The following is a 21,884-nucleotide window of genomic DNA, read 5'->3' on the forward strand; positions in this document are numbered from 1 at the left end:
CTCATGAATGCTGACGTAAGAACGCTTGTAAATTGCCTCTGAAACAAAAGACAGGATATGCCATGGCCACATGGAGTTTACACAAGGGATGCAAGTTAGGGTTTTAACATCAACTGGTATAACTCACTGTTAAGAGAATGGAGAAGAGACCAGATCATCCCTTTTTTTGTTGTTGTTTTGGTACCGGGAATCGAACTCATGACCTCAGGCTTGCTAGGCAGGCACTGTGCTGCTGAGCTAAATCCCTGGTCCCTGGATCATCTCAAAGGAGGCAGAAAAGCATTTCACAAACTTCAGCACCAACTTATATTTAAGGCTCTTCACAAACTGGAAACAGAGAAAAACAAACAAAAACCCTCAAAAAAAAAAAAAAAAAAAAAAAGAGAGCTAGCGCTAATGCCCTCCCCCGCGGTGACCATGTTAGTACAATCTCTCCTCGGACTGCCGCCTCATGCTGTCTCAGGCTGGACGCCTCGCTAGTACAACAGGTACAAAAAAGAGCTGAAAGGTTAAAAAGGCATCCAGACTGGAGCGGAAGAAGCAATCCTCTATTTGCAGAAGGGGAAAATTGCCTACAGAATGATGAGAAATCTGTAGAACGGCAGCAGACCTACTCGATGAGTCTCAGGAGGTCAGTACACAAAAGCTAAAGGTATTCCCACACGCTAAGGACACTGGAAACTGGAACTGGAAATTCAGTGTGTGCATGTGTGTGTGTGTGCATGTGCGTGTGCGTGTGCGTGTGCGTGTGTGTGTGTTTGGGGATCTGACCTAGATCCCCATGCTTGCTAAGCAAGTCAGCTCTCACTGGACTATCCTCCCAGCCCTTGAATTTTTAAAAGAATCTATTTATTAATAGCATTAAAAAAATGAACTACTTAGTGACGGACACTGACAGCTGAAACACATTACGGAGCGACCTGAAAGGAGGCCCCGATACACGGAATTACACCCCATTCATGATGCAGAAGACCCAACATTACTAGGACGAGAGTTCTCCCAAATCTTTCCGAGTATTTAAAGGGATTTTTAGTTAGTCCTAGCAGACCTTTTTTTTTCTTTTTGGTAGCAATGGACAGATTGGCCTAAAATGTATTTGAAAATAAAAGCAGGAATACTTGTGAGAAGGAGGAGAGAAAAGAGACTTGTGTGATGGTCAGTCTGCAGTCATCAAGACAGCGTCGCTCAGGAAACAGGATGTCGAAGCCAGAAAGAGCCACGTGCGTGGTCACCTGAGAGGGGACGAAGGTGCCCTGGGGCCTCAGGGGGAGGGCGGGGTCGAAGGCGCCCAGGAGCTTTGGCTCCTCCTGGCCCACTGGGCGTAACGACAGGGATGCCCTGCGGCTGTGTAGCAGGGTGGCTGGGACACCAGGGGACATCACGCCCCACGGATTTCCTCCCAAAGCTCACCCCAGCTGATCACGAGGGAGGCCTGAGCAAGCCCAGCAGGGGACGCTGGGCAGCAGCTTTGAGGCGCTGAGGGTAACAAGGGGGTCCAGGAAGCAGGCACAGCCTATGAGGACCAGAGACCAGAAGGGCAGTGTGGGCTGTGGGCGGATCTGGGGCACAGGAAGGGCGCTGGGCGAAACCCTGGTGAAATCGAAATAAAATACTAGTAACGTAACAACTCGGCATTTTCTATTAAGTCGAGGGCTCAACAAGCTTTTTATATTGAGAAGTATTTTTATACTAGAGAAAGCTAAAACCCATAATTTTTATTCTACCATCTACTGTCAAAAGAATTGAATTTAGAGTTTTCATAAAAACCAACTCACGCAGAAAACAAGTTAAAGCACCAGCACTGGGGCACGGTGGCGCAGGCCTGAAACCAACGCACTTGGGGAAGCTGAGGCGGGAGGATGGCAAGTTCGAGTCCAGGCTGGACACCTTAGTGACTCAGCGAGAGCTTGTCTCAAAATAAAAAGTTAAAAATAAAAAGGCAGGGATGGTGTTCAGTGCAAAGGCCTGAGCTTTAATCCCTAATAGTGCAAAAAGTTAATAAACAAATAGGCAAATTACTTAATTAAAAGACCTGGTGGTCTCCTGTGAATGCTGTTATTTTATAGAAGGAAAGCTGAGGTCCACTGCCACACACACTGTCTCTCCATAGGGGTTTTATTTATTTATTTATTTATTTTCCGGTACCGGGAATTGAACTTATGACGTCGCGCTTGCCAGGCAGGCGCTGTGCCGCTGAGCTAAACCCCCAGCCCCCCCATGGGTGTTTTAAAGTCGAGTTGGTAGCCATTAATCTTCCAAAACTTTACCTTTAACAAAGGAAAAGAAACCTAAAGTCTCGTCTCATGTCACACATAAAATTTCACAGGACACTGATCACACAGGCCAGGGTGTGGCCCCCAACACCTTCAAGTAAATGTACGTAAATAAATAACCGAACCGTGCAAGCTACAGCTGCAAAACTCCTAGAGGAAAACAAGGAGGGGCTTCACAACTATAGGAGAAACTCAGATTTCTTTGACAGTGGAGCAAAAGCATGTTACTAAAGAACAAAACTGATAAAACCAGGCTGACTCAAACTGCCAAACCCGTGGTCATCAAGAGCCGCTAATCAGAAAACGAAAGGGAAGTGTGTGGAGCAGGGAAAGTGTTTATAACCCGGATCTGACAAAGGGCGTGGCTCCTGGGACACGCACAGCTCAGGAGGAAAGCGGGCAACGTGTCTCTGAAGATCTGAGCGGATGCCACACAAAGGAGGTTGATGATCAGGAGTAAACACCGGAAATAATCGTGGCCAGGCGTCACCAGGGAAACACAAATGAAAATGCCAGCCCAAGCCATCACACACCCATCAGCATGGAAAGCACAAAAAGGTTGCCAAGCCGCCCTGGGTGGGACAGCAGAAGACCCAACCCCAAGCACTGCTGGGGCCACTCTGGACCCCTGGGAGTGTTTGATAAAGGTAAGCATACACACACTCAGGAGGCTGAGCCAGGGCCATCGTTGAGGGTTCGAGGTCAGCCTGGGCTGTACAGTGAGGCCCTCTCTCAAAACACAAAACAAACCAAAACAGTGTCAAGCAAATATATAGCCACATGGCCCAGTGTCCACTCTGAAGTATCTACCTAAGGGAGATGACAGTGCCTTCCATGCTCCTAGCTGCTTTATTCAGAAAAGCCCCCTCGCTCCCGGGAAAGAGCTCACAAGTCCACCCATGCGGCAGGGGAAAACCATGCCGGCACAGCCCACGCTACAGAAGTGTCTTTGCGGTGGACGTCGAAGATGGGGTCACCATGCTGGGTCTCAGGCACACACATTTTCCAAGACACAAAAATAAGTACCCCGACATCGGCAGTGGGGTGTCATGCATAAATTACGCCTCAACACAAGCGATTTCAAAATTCAGAAAGAAATGGGTTTCTAACAGAACACCACGGCCGGCTGAGGCCCCGGGAGCCCCGCGAGCCCTTGCGGGTGGGAGGCAGTGTCACCCAGCAAAGGCGAAGACCTCGGGGTCCCAGTGGGGGCTCGGGTGGCAGCGTCTGCAGCAGGGCGAGGCTCAGACGCCACAGGACAGCAGGCTGCGGGTCCCCACGTGGCGCCCATGCACGTCCGTACTGGGGACAGTCCACGCAGTTCCTCTCCAACACCACGGCGGGAGGAGGGAGGGCCTTACCGGACAGGTGCTTGATGGCCACGGGTCTCACTTTGTAGGGCGTGCTGCAACAGAGAAGAGAGCACGCGTGAGCCGTCGTCCCAGCTGCCTCCTCGGCTGCCGCGAGAGACGAGCGTGGGGAACTGGACTCGGTGGGTCTGGCCTTTTGTGCCTGGGGACAGAACCTGGCCTCGTGCACGCTAAGCATGCGCTCTCCACCGAGCTGCACTCCCACACTCCTTGTGTTTTTTATTCTTTTGAGACAGGGTCTCACTATATAGCCCAGGTCAGCCTTGAACTTCTGGAGATCCTCCTGCCTCAGTTTCCCAGGTGCTGAAATTACAGGTTTGTACGACTATGCCCAGCTTTTTTCTTTTTCTTTTTTTTTTTAAATTACTTTCTTAGTCTGTTCTAAGCTTCCTCTGACGAGTTCTAAATGTCCTAATTATGTCATCAGCACAGTGAACTTCCTTTACAATGTTCATGTTTGGTCAATGACACAGCTTTTGTCGTGGGCATCCTACTCCTCAAGCCCGCCCCTTGGGTTCTGACCTGATTGCCCACATCATCCCAGTGCCCCCATGAGGGCGGCTCTCTCTCTTCAGCTCCTTCCAGGCTCATGATGACTGTGACCTGGGAAGGACCGGACAAGATGGAGCCAGTGGTCCGGCCAAGATGCCCAGTACTTTGGTGATGTCACCCTGGTAAATCACGAGACCCAGAGAGGCTGGGCAGGGGATGTGGCAGGGAGCACGCAGATGGCAGTGTACTGCCATAGACGTGGGCCAGGGCTGGCACAGACTCTGAAGTCAGTGGAAACCAGGCAAAGGGTAGAGACGTCTGAAGCCAGGAGGGACTGAAAAGTAGCTCGAAGCTTGGAGAGCTCAGAGAGCACAGGGAGACAGCAGCGAGAGCACTGACCCCAGCCCGAAGAGCAACTGCACAATAGATTAAACCCAAACCACCCATCTTTCATCTCAGCAAAGGAGCTTAGCAACCCAGTAGCAAGACAAAGCACCTGGCCTGGGGACAGGGTCAGCTGTCACCCATGCAGCTCGCTCGCTCAGCCATCCGCTCATCCCACGTTCACGGAGCAGTCACAATCAGCAGGTGCTGGTGACGGAGCGGTGAGCCAGAACACAGTGCTCCTGTCCCCAGACCCTGCCATGCCACGACCACGCTCTTCACTGGGAGCAGTTGGATGCAGCTGCCGAGGTGGCTCGGCACGGGGACGGCCCGCGTCCTCCCGTGAGACGGGTGCTGTGCTCACCGCGCCACGCTAAAGGACCGGGAGGCGGGGCGGGGAGGGGTGAAGGGGGTCAGACGAGACGTGGAGTTCTCGCCCTCACAAGTGACAAGCAACGAGATCTCTGTCTCTGTCCCCTCCATCTCTGCCACGTGTGGAGGACGGAGAGAAGGCGGCTCTGCAGCCAGGAAGTGGCCTCAGAACTGACCTGCTCTTGATTTCCAGCTCCAGACCTGGGCAAGGCAAACGCCTGTTGCTGAAGCCGCTGTAAATGCTCTTTCTGTCACATCAGAGATTCTCGGGTGCTCGTTCAGTTGTTAAAAGACAAACACAAGCCTGGCATAGCGGCTCACGCCTATACCCCCAGCACTCCAGGAGGCTGAGGCAGGAGGATGGAAAGTTAAAGCCCAGTCTGGAGAATTTATCAAAATCCTATCTCAAAATAAAAAATAAAAAAGGGGCCGGGACTGTAGCTCAGTGAGAATGGCCTCTGTTCAATCTGCAGTACTAGAAAAATAGAAAGAGGAAGATGAAACGCATAGTACCGACCCGTGCTAATTACTGGGTGAGACCAGCGAGTCACGGTCTCACATAGAGAATGAACTCGTGTCTGGAAAAGAAAACTGCAGAAAACACGGGCGACCTGCACACCATGGTGTGATCAGCGATCACTGGGGGTGTCTCCTGGGGTTCTTGGTCACAGGCAACATGGGAAACGCACCACTTATAACACCCGTAAAGTCTGAACTGAAACCGCGTACTGCCGTGGGGGCTGGTACACGCCTCGAAGTCACCTCTGGCGCCCGCCTCTCACGCCGCTTCCTGTTCGCAGGGACACAGGGAGGAGTTCACACCTGTCCACATCAGTGTCTCACCAGAGTCCCAGGTGCGGGAGAGGTGCCCTGTGCCCCAGTGGGCCCCTGGGGCCCTGGCGTGTCACAGTGTGAGGGTCACTACCTGAGAGGGCTGGTGGCTTGGAGAGGACGCGGGTGGCTAAGGACACAGCCTGGGGCTGGGCGCTCAGCAGACAGACCCGGGTGGGCGTCTGCACAGCACCCCTGTCTCCAGGGGCCAGGAGCACCCCGCTTCCCTGTTGAGGCAACCAGAAGTGCAGGCAGACACGCTTCGTGTCCCCAGGGACCCTCCGCAGCCAGGGCACCTTTCATGCCCGCCATCTGGACGCCAGGCCTTCTGTCTGGTGTGCCTCACACTTCTCTCGTGAAGGGCACAGGCGGGAGAGGTCAAGGCCACCGAGCAGGGAACACGCGGCCACACTCAGAGCCCAGCTCGCGTGACAGGGCCCTGGCTCCGAGTCCTGCGGCTGTCGAGGAGGGGTCGCTCAGCAACCTCCCTCTCGACGGGGATCTGGGTCAGGCAGGCCAGGCCGAGACGCACACGGCTCTCGCTGGAGAATTTAGGGAGCCAATTAGCAGCGTGGCTTTGGGGGTCTGGGGGCTCAGAATCAGGGTGAGAGGGAGGGGGCCTGTTTGGGAGCAGCAGGCAGGGGCCTCGTGACACAGTGCTGCCACGTCCACTGCCCCACACTGTCCGGGCCCACACTGACCACGTCCACTGGACCCTTCTGGCTGGGATCACAGGCTTCTAAGGGCAGGAGGAAGAGGGTGCCCGTGCCTGGGCTGAGGGAGCCCCGAGTGCCCAGTTCGGATCCCGCCCCGTCCTTTAGTGGAGCCCGGACTCCGCAGTGCTGCCGCTGAGCAGCCTTGTGTCCACCTGAGCTCAGAGCTGGTGCAGCTCCACTGGGTGGGATCCCTCATGACCAGCTCACTGGGGGCCCCACAGCCTCCACCGGGCCCTCGGGGGCAGCAGGGCAAGAGCAGAGGGCCAAAGTGGCCCCGAGCTCCCTGCCTCCACCGCCACACTGGGTACTGCCCTGCTCGCTGCAGCTGTGACCTGCAGACCAATGGGACTTTTCAGGCCGCCTGGCAAGGGAATGCGTGGGGCCGCAGCCCCGTGTCCCCCCCTCAGGTACCCCCATGGCCGCCCCTACTCTGCACATCTCTGTGAGCCCCCTAGGACTCCCCACTGCCCTGATCTGCCTCTGTCTGAGTCTCCAGCAGGTCCCACTGTGTGCCCAGGATGCCCGGGTTGGGCCCCACATGGGCAGATGCTTGGTGCTCCCGAGGGCTCTGGTCGGGGCCTCTCCTGCAGCCTTTCCTGAGGTTAGTGCCAAGGTGCCGGGGCCTGGCTCTACTGCTTGTGCCCCCTAGCCTCTGTGACTCAGTTTCCCATCTGCAGGCTGCCTTCTCAGAGTGCTTCTGTGGAGAGGAGAATGTGGATTCACGCAGAGGAACCTGGGAATCCCGGCTCCTTCAGGAACACGACCACCACCACCCCTTATCTCTGCTTTTCTTATTATTTTATTTATTTATTTTTGAGACAGGGTCTCTCACTATGTAGTACAGGCTGCCCTTGAACTCACTATGGAGCCCAGACTGGCCTTGAACTTGAGGCAACTCTCCTGCCTCAGCCTCTCAAGTGCTGGAATGATAGGCATGTGCCTCTACTTCTTTTTTTTTAAATTAGATTTTATTGGTACATTTCAGATATACATAACAATCACAGTCATCATAGAGAATCTGTACCTGTACAGGATGTAGCTTGTTTTTCTCCCCACCCCCTTCCCCTACCCTCCCTTCAATCCATCTGTACTTCTAATGCAGACTTCCCTGCAGTAATGCATTTAAAAACCCAAGCCCAGAGCCCTCCTGTGTGGTACAGAGATAGTGGACACAGCCCAAGAAGGCCTGGCTCCTTACCGTTCTGAATTCGCGGGCATGGTGGGGTCGATGGAGACCATGGCGTCGTCTGTGGTCAGGAGGGAGATGGTCGTGTTCCTGAAAGACACGCTCGTGTCAGTAAGTCCCTCGGGGTGACACTGGCATGCTGCCTCACACAAGTCGGGAGCCCTGGGAGAACGAGGGTGTGGGTGCTAGGGACCCCGATCCTCCACTCGCAAATAAAGCTCAGCGGCCCGCTCGGCTGAGTGTACTTCTCAGAGCCTGCAGCAGTGCAACTAATTTAGCAGGGACCTGGAACAAGTCTGATTTATGGAGTTGGAGGATGTGACAACTCCAAGGTACAGCAGAAACCAACTCTGGAACCAGCCCACCATAAATCTGCAGCTCAACTTTTGACCCTGGGTCCTCGGGGCTTCCGTCTAAACCGGCACAGGAGGCTCCCACAAAATCGTGGTAAATGGGTAAGGTGAACCTTGACCAAGTCGCTGAGGCTCTTTCATCTGCAGGTGTGAATTTTTAAAATCCATGTAGTGGAGGTGAAACCGGAACCCTAGAGTTGTTATAAGCAATAATCTGTGCGTATTTTGTGCCCCGTGTTGCCCCAGATGATAGGTTCGATAGGTTATTTTTGCTCCACTTGCTGTGATTCCGGGTGTATAGTTTATCTGAGCCCTGCGTCTTACCTGACCGGGAAATTCTCTGACTGGCCCTCACTTTCGACCCTGACCCTCACCTTAGAGCTAATTCTCACGCAGCTCCTTCTCACCCTTGATGGTCGCAAAGCCAGAGCATGGGCAGAGGGCAGGCCCCGTTCGCCAAAATGCTCCAGGCGGGAGGTGTCTTGGAGTTCAGACTCTCAGGTGGGGACGCGTAATGAGAAACCCTGGCGAGGGCCCCGGGTCCGCACAAGAAACTCCCCTTTGCATGCACACCTTCAGCATGCAGCCAGGGGTGACTTGTGCAGCAGTGTTAGTGCGCCTTGGTTTGACTGCGCCCCGAGGGCGTGAGGCCAGGTGTGGCACTTGCCAGTGCGGCCTCAGGGCAGAGCTCACCATGCTCAGATTTGGGAGATTTCTGGATTTCAGCCTTTTGGAGCAGGGATACTCAACCCATATTGGAAAAGTTCCAGGCTCCTACAGACCTGGTTGGGAAAATGAAGTGCTCTGTGAGACAGCTGCCTGGCCCTTGCCACTCAGGTCGAGTCTCGGGGCACACGTGGGCTGGGCACGAGCCCACGGGATGGAAGAAGGGCCAAACCAAACACGACCGGCTTCCTTTCTCCACAGCCAAGGCACTGGTGGAGGAAAGCCGACTCTGAAGGGGGCGCTCCTGCTGAGTTCAGCCCAGAGCCCGAGCTCCCTGGCGCTTGGCTCACTGACTGGGAAGCCCAGGGCCCCCGCCTCGCCCGCACCCCGCACTCCGTCCTTCCCTGTGCCCCCCTTAGAGCCCAGCGGGCGGCACTCACCGCGGCAGGCCCGTGGCGATGCAGAACAGGTCCATGATGTCGCTGGAGTTGCAGTACTTGCTGAAAACCACCTATAAAACAGAGAAGCCACAGGCAGTGAGGCGTGCGTGGGGCAACTGGTTTCCATGGCGATGTCAGATTCCATGTGCGTTCTCTCCCAGTCGGACCGGAAGGTTTACTTCACAAAGCAAAACCATAACCGCAGGCACCGGGCTGTCACATGTCCATGTTTCCACTCAGCTGGGGGTGTGGAAAGCTTTGTTCTTTGTCCAGTGAGCAGGGTCACGAAAGATAAAGCGATCACTCACGTCTGCACACCTGTGGGTGAGCTTGGCCGCATGTGGCACCAAATTCCCAGCGGGTGAGGCTGACACCGTCCCACGCCAGGGTCCAATTATCTCACGGGCCGTTATTCGCTAACTTTAAAGAAAAAGCTTGGCTTTGTGTCTGTGGACTGGAGCTCAGTGATTCAATGAAAGGAACAAAGTGACCACAGAGCAGCTGCGGACCATTCGTGTCACGGCCTCCGTCCACCACGTGACCAGCGTGGCTGTGACAGCAGAGAAAGCCGGGTTCACGTCCACGGTGTCTTGAGCCCAAGGGGTCCTGGCTGGGAGGGCGGAGGGCTCCCGTGCCTCCAGACCCCAGCCACTGTTTCACCCCTTGAGTTCGCTCACCCTCGGCCAACCAGGGCCTGGAAGTCTTAAGCGGAAAACCCCAGAAACAAATTGTAAGTTCAAAGTCGTGAGTGGTGACGTCTCGAGTCCCCTGGCGCCCTGAGCCAATCCTTGGTCCAGGGCACGCTGGATGCATCTGGCACACACCCGGGAGCCACTGGCAGCCGCCCTGCGGGTCAGATCCCTGTGGGGCGCCTGTTCCGCGACCTTCCTCCTATTTTGTGCGTTACTCTTCTATTTTATGGTCACTGTTGCTTACCGTTTACTGTGTCTAATTTATACACTAACCGCAGCTATGCGTCGTGTGTAGGAAAAGCAGCACACACCGCTCCGGGGACCCCTGCAGCTGCCCTCTGGGGGACTTGGGATGAACCCTCTGTGGATAAGGGGGCTTGTGTTTGCTGAGGGGGTCCCCAAGGTGCACAGGGCATGGGCGGTCCATGCGGAAGCCCCTCGCTCCGGAGAATCACCTCCCCTGGACACTGTGCCCAGCTCCCCCTGTAAATGCCCTCTCTGCCACTCTGTGTGGTCTTCATGCCACGGCTCATGCCACCGCCCCCTGGCTGAGGGTCTGGGTCAGGCCCAAGAACCCTGAGGTGGGGTGAGTTCTGACTTCCACTTGGACCTCTGACCAGCTCCCATGGGGTGCAGGTTTCCCAAGGCTGGGAGGTACGGGTGGCAGAGGAGGAACGCTCTCCTGTAGGAAGGGACGGGCTCCCCGAAGTGTGCACCTGGCTGGAAAAGCGCTGATTCTGCACCCCAGCTTGGGGTCCTCCTGCAGTGGGCCTGGGCAGGGCCCTGAGGATCTGCATGTTATTGTCGCAGGCTCCCTGGGTTAGGAGCAGCAGCTCAGCCATGTGTCCCGAGGGTCCCTCCATGCTGAGCAGTGGGCCCTGTTCGGCCTCAGCCACTGGCTCTTTTATGAAGGACCCCTCACGTGCACCGAGGGTGCCATGAAGGCAGGGGCTGTCCCAGCCCTCGAGCACACAGGCGGAGCGTGAAATCCTGTGAGTGAGATGAGTGTCCCCCTGGACCTCTTGGGGTGCCTGCGGAAAGCAGGGGCTGGCAGCACCCGGAGAGGTGAAAGGGCCAAGGCCCGAGTCTCAGCTGTGTGACCTCACAGGAGGGAAGGGACTGTGGCCAGGCACCAGCGCATGGCCCGGGGCTCTCCTGTTGCAGCAGCAGGGGCTGAGTGTGGGAGCCGGGCCGCCTGGCAGGAGATCCCCAACTCCACTGCTAGCTTCTGTCACTCCAAGCAAGCTCTGCAGCGTCTTTGTGCCTCGACTTTATGTTCAGTAAAATGGGCCCAAGTGAGGGACAGCTGGCTTCTGCACACAGCCCAGCTCAGTGCCGACACTGGCTGAGGCCTCCGGCTTGGTGGCTCGAGTCCCATGGCTCAGACGAAGCAGGTCAGAGTGCTACAGAAATGGGCCGCACTCGGCACCCCAAACCAGCAGCCCCCAAGAAACAAGCACCTGGACAACTTCTGCCCCCGGCCCCCTAGACCCGAAGGGCCGCTCAGGACTTCCACAACTCTTCGTTGCTGAGAAAGCAGCATTGTGAGACGGCGACCTCAGCCCTGCAAGTCACCTCAGAGCACCCTGTGGGTGACACGGGTCCTGCATCGCTCTCTCCGGCCGGGCTGACCCGGCACTGTGAGGAAGCCCTCGCTCCTTCTGTCTGGGCAGCCCGCAGCCCTTGGCAACCTGGCACATTTATTGCAAACTGAAATGAAGCATTGGGAAACGACACCTGGCTCTCCCTCCTCCCCACCCCAGGAACCTGCATAACTGTCTCCCATTTTCCATGGCAACGGGGTTATCTGCAAGGGTTCTGCAGAACCTGACCTCCACTGTATGGGGGAACCAGGAGCCTCCTCGGGGGCCCCACCCGGAGCGCCGAGGCCCCAGGTGGCTTCGCAAAGCATCTGCTCATGTGAGCAGACGCTCCGGACCCGGCGCTGTGCTGGCTCCCCAGGGTCAAACTCGCGAAGTCCCGAGGGCGGCGGTGGTGGTGGGGACCCTGACCTGGTTCTCGGGGTCCCAGCAACCACACGGGAAGGACGGCCCCACTTTTTGGCAGGCCGGAAGCTGTGGATCCTGTGGCAGCTTTACAGAGAGAGGGGTTCACCCAAGTTTACAAAGACCGCAGGGAAAGTCTGGAGGAGAAAGGGGTTTCGGTGTGTTTGGCTTCCCAGCCTCAGCATGGCAAATAATTGAGGTTTTTAAAAGTCTAATTGGGAAATCTTCCAGCAAAACAAAGCCCGAAAGGTCACACGGTACCTAGACTCTGGACACCCGGCACAAACCACCAAGCCAAACCCTGTTAGGCAGCCACCTCTATGATCAAGAATCATGTCTTTAAGATTATTTTTGACAAAATGCAGGAAGGCTAAAGGAAATCTGCAGTAAGCAAGAAAGATTGGATTGAGTGTCTGCAACTGTAAATAATCCTGACTCCACTGGTAAATCCACAGCGGCGTTCCTCTGCTCCACATGCCCCATGCGGCTGAAATATTCAATGAATGTTTTCCAAAAAATGATTACAGTGAAAGATGCATTGCTGCAGATCCCCCTCAAAATCCTCCCCCTACTTGGAGCGTACTTATTCCACCATCCTTGCCACTTTCTGCAGAAGTCTTTTCCTGAGTGTCTTTACAGGGTGTGATAAAAAATATATGGAGTGCTGCTGCTGAGAGCCATCCGACAGAAAGGCATGCCGGGCATGGTGGTGCACGCCTGTAATCCCAGCACTCGGGAGGCTGAGGCAGGAGGATCACTGTGAGTTCAAGGCCACCCTGGACTACAAAGCGAGTTCAAGGCCAGCCTGAACTGCATAGCGAGATCCTGTCTCAAAACAAAAACAAAAACAAAAACAAAAACAAACCAGAAAGGCAGCTTGTAAGAACAGGACGCTGTGTCCTCATCCACCTTAGTCACCGTGGGACATCTGGCATTGTGGGACTTCTGGCTCCTCCCCAAAGTCAAAATGACCGTGACAGGGAAATGTTGTAAATCCCTTCAAGATACAAAGCCACCACACTGCAGACACCTAGGAAAGAGGACTCGAGCTGCCGCAGAAAGTGGCCAGGACGATGGGATGAGTGTGTTCCAGGGAGCGGGAGGACTCTGAGATAGACTACGACAATGTGTCTTTCACTGTAATGCACAAAAAATTTAAACATGAACACGCCCTGTAGTGTCTGATCACACTGCCCCTACGCATGGTTCTCTGATTTCTCCTCAAACTGGCTGACCTCTCAGGGGTTCCCTCGTCAATAAGGAGGTAAAGAAAGCTGTCTGCCACACGGCGCTTTATGTCTGCGTGAGCATCTCCACTGCACCTGCGGCTGTAATCGTCAGCAGGACCAGATCGCGAGGGGCTGTGTGCAGTGCCCTGAGCCCAGGATGGGGCCCGAGTTACTGACGGAGCAAACCAGCCCGGCTGCAGCTCGGGGCCCTGGAGGGTCCAGGCAGCCCTGTCAGGAAGGCACAGGGCCATCTTCATCTGGAATATTTTGCAATTTCTTGCTCTTTTATCCAGAAACACAGAGCACCACCCCCTAAATTTTCTGGGGGTGGTAGCACACACTTGGAATCCCAGCACTCAGGAGACGGAGGCGAGAGGATCAGTATGAGTTCAAGCCTAGAGTCTAAGTCCCTTTCCCAAAAAACAAGTAAACACAACAAACTGACGCAGTGAAAATTAAACCTGAGATGCGGCAGCGGCCAGATTCACGGAAAGGTTTTATGTCGCCACCCAGCTTGGAGCCAGAGCGAGGCAGGGCTCCTCAGCGAGCCCGGCAGAGCACCCCAAAACCTCTCATGCAGCTTGCCCGGCAGCGTCGTGACGTTACAACAAGGCCAGAGAAGTAACGAGAAGACAGACTGCTGCCCCGATACCCGAGCCTCTCCGCACCGGGGGGAAACCCAGGTGTGTCGGCCTGCTCTGTCTGGGAGGCCTCGTGCCACCTGCAGAAGAGACACTGATCCTTGCTGGGTGCCAACCACACGAGTGCCGTCCGAGGGCAGTGACCCAAGGAAACTGGCGCGCACCGAGATGTCTGAGCTCCTACCAACCCAGGGATCAGGATCACACCTGGCGCTGGGCCATCAGCTGAGCATCCTTGACCCCCAGGAACCCCCCATGTCTGCTGGTGACTGGTCGACATTCCGACCAGCCTCCTCCTAGAAGCAGCGTTAAGGACAGAGTCTTTGGGATTGCAGTTCTGTCCTTCACCATGACTCCTGTGCCTTGGCTTCCCCTGCATTCAATGGGTAAGACTATAACTAGGGGAGCCTCAGTTTACCACTCTGTAAATGGGCCAATGGCACCGGTGCCATCCGCCTCAGTGGTGAGCACCAAAGGCAGGTTTACATCACTCGAAAGAACTACTTGAAACACATCACAGCTGGCTGGATCAGTTAGCTTTTCCGTGGCTGGGACATAACACTCGCCATACACAATGCAAAGGAGAGGTTAATCTGGCTCATAGGTTCAGAGTGTTTTGTTCTTGGTTGGCCGGCTCCAAGCCAGGAACATCATGGTGGAAGGGCCTGGCAGAGCAAAGCCTCTCATGGCATGGTGGCCAGGAAGAGCGCCAGGCAGAGAGGGACACATCCCCAAAGGCCTCAGCGACCACCCGCTCCATCCCGGCCCGCCTCCTAGCAGCACACTCAGCTGTGAACGTCCCTGGATAAATCCACTGAGTAGTTAGCATCCCATGATCCACCAGCTCTTCAGGAGCCTCTTAACCCAGCCTCACTGACAAGTAAGATTCGCTGCACACCTGGCTGGATACAAAACTCAGCCGATGCCACTGCTGTTGCCCACGGGTCGCACAGACTCCGCCGGCTCTAAAACATGGTGACACCGGCACAGGTCTCCAATGGTCTCCGAACTGCCAGATGCCCCAGAAGAACTCTTTGCCATACTGTGTGCACAGCAGCTTTACTGTCGGGAATCCCAGTGGACAACTGCAGGATTTCCAGGACCCAGGGCAATGCATGAGCTGGACCTCTGCTGCTGCGGCTGCTCCTTGGGGCAAGCTGCCCTTCACCTCCAGAAAGGAGGGAGCAGCCCCTGCGAGGCAGGCTCATGCACGGAGGAGGAGAACTGCTGCAGTTGGGCCATGGTTGTGAAGGGACTTTCTGGCCCGGCCCAGGGTCTTTCAGGCTTGGGTGATCCTGATCAAGTGTGCAAGGGGGCAAAGGGGACCCAGGGCCCTGGTCAGATCTCCCCAGCCCAGTCATCAGGCTGGTTGTCAGGGCAGAGGGGAGAGGGATCACCGCACACGTCCAGGTGGCCCAGGGACAGGGACAGGACAAGCGGATGTGGAAGCGGGAGACTTCAATCCTGAGACCAGGGGGTTTTTCCAAGGATGTGATTCAACGTGCTGAGTGGTCCGGGTCGCCTTCCCACCCACACAGTCCCATTAAAGGTTGGACAACTGATGCACAAAGCCCTGCTCCAAACCCCATGCCATGGGAGCTCCAGGATGCCCTGGGAACCGGGTTCCCCATAAAGGCTTGGGGAAGGGAGGTGCGCCATCCCGGCTGAACTCTCGCTGCAGGAAGCCGGGGCTTTATGGTCTTCTTGGGAAACCGAAGCAGGAATAAAAGATTTCCACGCTCCTGGGAAAAGCCTCCTGCCAGCCTCCCATGTGCAAATGTGCTGTGATTTCTGAGCCAACCGCAGGCAGAGTCCAGAAATATGCGCCGATGGAGAGAGCAGGGGGTCCAGCAGGGCTCGGGGCTGAAGGTCCTCCTGCCCTGGGCTGCAAGGCCATGGGTGCACTGGCTTTCCTGGATCACCGCTCTGTGCTTTTAGGGGCCTGCGGCTGGAAGCCAGAGGCATCTCTGTCCTGGAATCCACAGGGACCTGGTCCAGCACAAGCTCCTGTCCAGCCGCAAGGCCCCTAGGTGGGGAGCTGGGGGACAGTGAGTGACAGGCCCTGTTTTGAGAAGGGCATTGGCACCAGGAAAGAGGGGATGGACCGTGCCACCCCAGCCACCCACGTGCCTGGCCCCTCGAACCCTCAGTCCCAGCCCCGTCCACACAGGTCCAGCCCCTCCACCCCCGCCCAGCTCATGGCGGTCCGGGCTGCTGCTTCCGTCCACCGCTGGACACACAGCAGGCCTTGCTCTGGGGCAGGTCCGGGGGACGTCTGGCTGCACTTTGGGTGTCCTGTTTGGTGTTTGCCTTAGCTCAGCTCTGAAATGTGGTGTGTGTATTTAAAGACATTTGCCTCTTGCCTACACCACTAACGGTCATGCAAGCACCACGCTCCGGCTTCCCTCTCCACCGTCTTCCGCTTCTAAGGGGCTGACCGGGGTGTGGGCAAGGTCCTCTGGCCAGGGCAGAGCCCAGGCGGGCACACAAGGAAGCGTGCTGCAGTGTCCTTGGATTCGGGCTTAAATATAAAATGACCTCTCGTCACCTGTGCCCCACTGCCCCTTGTCGTCTCGGGTTGGCAGCGGGCACTGTGGAGACGATTCCCTCCGACCCTGGTGGCATGGAGACGTGGCCTAGCCCCTTGCATCCTGTGCGTCTGCTTGGGCTGGGCAGATCCTGGCCGTTTCTCCACATCTACCTGAGGCCCCCCCTTGCCGCGGCCGTGAATGTTTCCTGCGGAGCTGTGGGGTTCTGGTTAGGACTGGCACACAGCCGTGACCAGCGGGAACCACATGGACGCTTGTGGGTCTATGTTATGAAGAGCTCCAAGTCCTGGACAAATACTGTAACCAAACGGCAATTAAGGTTAGGGCTGAGCTCAGAACCAAACCCAGCCCCAGCCAGCTCAGCCCCTCTGGGCCCCCCAGAGCAGCGCAGGCCGGGGCTTTTCTCTGCAGGGCCAGCTGTGAGCTCTTCCCCAGGGAAATCGTCCTGCGGGGCGGGCGGGAGGAGGAGGACAGGGTGACATGTTTCCTGTCAAAACCACTGCAAACATCTGTGCTACCTTTCCGAATCATTAAAAACGTATGTGTCGGGGAAGTCACGCTCAGGGGCTGATGGCTGTAAGACACGCAATTATGTTCGTTGTCTTGCTGTTACCGCTTACCCCGGCTGTGAATTTTTTTTTTATTCAATTGCCTTAGCAACAATTTTCACGGCGCGTCTTTGAACTTGGAGTAAGGAATCGCCGGCACCGTTCTGCTTGTTACAGTGCTACATCTCCCCCCCACAAGTACAGACAGAGCCCCAGTGTGTGAGGACCGTAGTGCTGAGCCCCACCAGTGGTGGAGGAAGGGTGGGCTCTGTCCCCACAGGGTACAGGACACCTTGTCCCTCCCTAACCTCCTCCGCTCCCGGTAATCTCTGACCTCAGCCCTAGAGACTGGAATGCTCCACGCATGCCCAGAGACTGGTCTGTCTTGGCTCCAGCCCCGACGTGACCTTTCCTGGCTCCTGAGGCCTGATGATCAATCGCACACGAGAGATTCACCCTCTCGACCAAACGAAGGGGCATCCTGAACCCAGAAATAGCCATCCTGGCTTCTGAGACATAGAGAGCGAATGCCAGGGAATGAATGGGTGATCAGGAAAAGGGGGGACTCCAGTAGCCCTGACAGGGGACACCTGTCAGCCCAGGTGTCTGACACCCTGCCACCTCCACACCCCAGTGGCATGAGGCACGGGAGTGGCATTGACTGGTCACCCATGCAGCCACCTGAGTGGACAGACCTTGAGGGAATGGTGCCGAGAGAGAAGCCAATCCCGAAAGGTGATGTGACAGTCTTTGTTTTTTTTTGAGACGGGGGTCTTGTTATGTAACCCAGGCTGGCCTTGAACTCATGGTGATCCTCCTGCCTCAGCCTCCTGAATGCTGAGATCACAGGCGTGTGCTACAGTCCCTGGCTTACCTATAATGTTCTCAATGTGACAGAACCCTGGAGACAGACTCAAGATTAACGCCCACCGGGAGCCCATGGGAATGGGGCTGGGAGCAGCAGGGGTATGTCTGTGGCTAGAAAAAGCGTCCTGGTGACAGGCTGCTCTAGGGACTGGGGCGGCCAGAGGAACCAGCGCAGGCAAGGACAGCTGCAGAGCCAAATGTGGATGAGGAAGGTGGGGTGTGAGCCCACCGGTGGGCTGCCCCACGGCCCCTACCCAGGGAGCAGTGCTGTGTCACACCCTCGAAGGTGCCACCTCTGGGACCTGGGTGCAGGGCACCCCGATCGCTCCGAGTTTTTTCCCATGGCTGCTTGTGACCCCACTGCAGTCCCCACGCGCCTCTATGGAGTCACGTGACAGCAGGGACCCGGGTGCAGGCTGCCAGAGGGACAGGGGTCTCCCTAGCCCCTGTGCGGAGAGGACTGGCAACATCCCAGTTCCAGAAACTGCTCTTTGGGAAGCAATGGCGGTAAACACACAGATAAGGGCATTTACTAGGTGCCAGGCACGGTCTGCCGCCGCCACTGACTCACCCTGTCTAATTTTCAGGCAGCTCCCGGTTCACGCCCAGACACTGCCCCACACTGCCACCACACAAGCGGGAAAAGCACGGCGAGGGACGGTCCCACATGTCGTTTCCCAGAGAGGAGGCCATGCAGCTCCAGGCCCCATGGCAGACGTCGGCGAGGTCCTACAGCCACGCTTTTGACGCTGACTCTGACATACTGGCAAATGCTACTGGTGTAAGGCTGAGTGACACGCACAGGACACAAAACCATGCGAGAGAAAGCTACGTGCATGCGTGCGCGCGTGTGTGTGTATGCACACTCATCCGCACACCCTTACGTAAGAAACATCGGCCAGCTGGGCCCTCCCTTGGCATGGGCTTTCTGCCGGGCGGTGGGATAATGGATTCTTCTCTTATCATCCTGATATTTTTCAAATTTTCCACAACAAATAGTTCCCTTCTATAAGCAAGGAAGACACCCCCTGGTTCCGGAAGCTGAGGTTAGCGATCGATCCAGAAGCTGCTTAGGAGGCGGGTGTGCATTTCCATAAAACCCCCGGGAGGAAAGAGGTCGCTGCCATTTTTATTCAGAAGGAATGCTCTCTGGCACACAGCCAAGTACATAAGAAAATTAAACGACGGTTACCCGGAGGATGGAGATGGAATTGAAATAGCACATGGCGGGGGATGGGCTGGAATGGAGGTGCAGGGAGGAAAATCAAAGAAAAGGGAGGTGCAGTGGGCCTGTGGGTGCAGGGGCTCCCCTAGGAAGCCAAGCGCTGGGCATAGAGCACTCTACCCAGCCTGGGATGTCTGACCCCCAGGTGTCCCGCGTCCTGTGTCCTGAGCCATGCGCACTCAGCTTCCGCAGGAGGGAGGGGTTGGGGGGCTCTGAGGGGCCGCAGAGCTAGGGGGCATCCTGATGGGCTTCCAGATACGACTCAGTTTCCCCCGGTGGACGGGCTCACCTACGCCTTCTGGACATGGTCCCTCCGGGAAAACCAAGCATCAGGTCACCTCCTGGGTGGCCCCCGCCCCGCCCACACTGCCTGGCAGCCCAGCCCTCTCCCCAGCTCCCCAGAGCAAGCAGGCGGGGCCTCCCCAGGTCAACTTGGGGTCACGGCACCCTGCAGCAGCTGTCACTCGGAACCCCCTAATGCAAGGTCTCCCCTTTACCCACTACTTCTCCACTGGGTGCTGTACGTGAATTATGGAATAAGCGGGTATTAGTAAACACGTCTCTTACCTGTTTGCATATGCTTTATACACGAGGGTTTTATGTACGATCTTGTGAGAAAAACCAAGTCGGTTGTTAAAACTGCACAAGCTACCGCAGTAAATTCTGCTACGAGGACAGAGGAGGTTGGGGGCCTCGCAGCAAGGGATCATCAGCGATGGGTGACCTCCGAGTGGGAACCGAGTGACCGCTCAGCTCTGCTCTGACTGAGGGGGGCCAGGACTGTATCCCAGCTCCAGAATCACCCTGGTCAGGCGTTGGAGTTGTGCACTGCTCCGTGAGTGTGCTGGACGGAGGATCCGGTAAAGAGGAAACAGGAGCATCAGTTCGGTTCCAGCCCCTGCTCTTATCAGTTTGACCCGGGGGAGATTCTGAGCCTTTCGAAAGACTTGGATTCTTCATCTGCAAAGATAATCCAGTCTTGGCCATGGGAATGCTGGTACACATAAGGGCCGGCCGGGTGATAGCTGTGATTACCGGAGGGTCTCTCAAAACTCCTCCCCCTTCAAAGGCCATTTCCACAAACAAAAGCGGCTGCGGGAGGTTTGTGTAAGTCCAGGACAAAAGGTTCCTGCAGCTTGGGGTCTCTGTTTAGAAAGGGCCCTGTCTGCTCTTCTTTTTATTTTTTCTTTCAGTTTTTTGAGACAGCAGAGCCTCACGATATAGTTCAAGCTGGCCTCATGGCAGTGCTCCTGCCTCAGCCTTCCCATTGCTGGGATTACACGAGTGTGCCCAGCCCCTGCTTATTTTACCTGGCCTCTTGGCCTCTTGGCCTCCTGGCCTCTTGGCCTCCTGGCCTCTTGGCCTCCTGGCCTCCTGGCCTCCTGACCTTCTGTGTGGGTCTTCAACTGCACCCAACCAGGCCCAAACCAGACATTCTGTCAATCCAAGTATGGGTGAGGGGGTAAGAACAGCCATGCGAGATTAAGTTGCCCACAACTGCCAACAACGAGCCTGAGCCCCCTCGGGCCCTCCAGGCCCAGTTCGACCCCCTCCCCGACAGAGAGAGGTAGGGCCAGGCCACCCGCCCCCCACCCCAGGACATGAACTCTGCATTTCAGGCGCCTGGTTCTCAAGGTGCCCACGTTCCTGACTGACTCCCCTACAAGGAAAAGAAGCCAGTTCAGATTCTTTTTCCCTATCCTAGGCTGTGATTCATCTTTTATAGCTTTTATGAGTTATTAGGCCTTTACATAAGCTTCCCTGGGCTTCTCTGCCCCCAAAGCAGCCAGAGGCACTGGGCCCTGCGCTGTGGGCCTGCCCTTAGGAGCAGCCACCCCTGCCAGCAGGGTCCTCGAAGTTCTCCATCTTTGGAGAGGTTAGAGGGGAGTTTTCTTGCAGTGCACACTTGTCATCCCAGTACTTGGGAGGCTGAGGCAGGAGGATCACCCTAAGTTCAAGGCCAGCCTGGACTGCATAGTGATGCCCTGTCTCAGAGAGACCATGACCAAAAGAAAATATTGCAGCAATCTAGCCAGGCAGCCAGCAGTCCTCATCTCTATCTCTCCATCCACCCACCCACTCCCACGCAGCTGTAGTTCACCTCTGATTGTAAATCATGTGCGCGTGCGGACAGATTGTTCTTCCTGTTCGGTCTCTGGTTCTCAGGACACTCAGCAACAATACCCCATCTAGCCTGGGTTACCGTGAACCGCCTGGCAATCAGGCTTTTTTGTTTGCTAAAACAAAATCTGCATGGGGCTTCCTTTCCCTTTCCAATGTAGGAGAAATTTTCCTGGTCACTGCAATTGCAAAACAATATAAAATAATAACAGAAATTTCCATCTGTCACTGTCTGCCAGGCCCATCACAGGAATTATCTTAAAAACAACCAAAAAAAGACCCTTGCAGCCATCTGCAGGGTGGCAGAGGTGAGACACTGTTTTTGGTCGCCAGCACCCCTCCCCGCCTCGTGCCCCACCTTGCACCCCACTGGAGTCCGTCTCTATTTCAGCACGGTTCTATCTCTAAAACAGAATTCTCTCCTCAGTTAAGATAACCACAGCGTGAGCCGTACACTGAAAGGAAACCAAGCTGGGCTTGGTGGCGCACACCTGCGATCCCAGCACTTGGGAGGCTGAGACAGGGGGATCGCTGTAAATTTGATGCCAGCCTGGATTACATAGCAAGACCCTGTCTCAAAAAACCAAAACCAAAAATAAAACACAAAAACAAAAGAAAGAAAACTGTTTCTGAGATGGTCAAACACACGTATCTACCTTTAAGGCATGTTTTTAGGATCAAGGAGATGTACCCTTCAATAAGAAGTGGCAAGAAAGGGGGGGGAAGGGGACGGGCACGCGGGCAGCGAGGGCCCTCTTCTCGCCCCTTCCTGTTGCAGCCCACAGGATCTGCGATCCCTGAGGCCCTGATACCGGGGACCGGGGACCCTCCTAGCTGGCAGACATGCAGGCTCAGAGCTGAGTGATTTTTCCCAGGCTCATGGCAAGGCGACAGAAGGAGTAGGGCAGTGAGGGGGGGCACCA

The 21,884-nt window shown here is 55.8% G+C and overlaps 1 protein-coding gene across 2 annotated transcripts in view; it reads right to left on the bottom strand.

The window, feature by feature from the left end:
- Positions 1-21,884, bottom strand: part of Pde9a (phosphodiesterase 9A) — a 74,646-nt gene that overhangs the window by 41,145 nt on the left and 11,617 nt on the right. For both annotated transcript variants that reach the window (XM_005375810.2, XM_005375809.2), the window contains exons 2-4: positions 9,084-9,154; positions 7,637-7,714; positions 3,635-3,678 (exon numbers count right to left, since the gene is read on the bottom strand). In XM_005375810.2, the coding sequence (XP_005375867.1) occupies positions 3,635-3,678; positions 7,637-7,714; positions 9,084-9,154 (193 nt within the window). The remainder of the gene's footprint in view (positions 1-3,634; positions 3,679-7,636; positions 7,715-9,083; positions 9,155-21,884) is intronic.

Source organism: Chinchilla lanigera, unplaced genomic scaffold (assembly GCF_000276665.1).
Source record: "Chinchilla lanigera isolate Chin_1 unplaced genomic scaffold, ChiLan1.0 scaffold00006, whole genome shotgun sequence".
Classification (NCBI taxonomy): domain Eukaryota; kingdom Metazoa; phylum Chordata; class Mammalia; order Rodentia; family Chinchillidae; genus Chinchilla; species Chinchilla lanigera.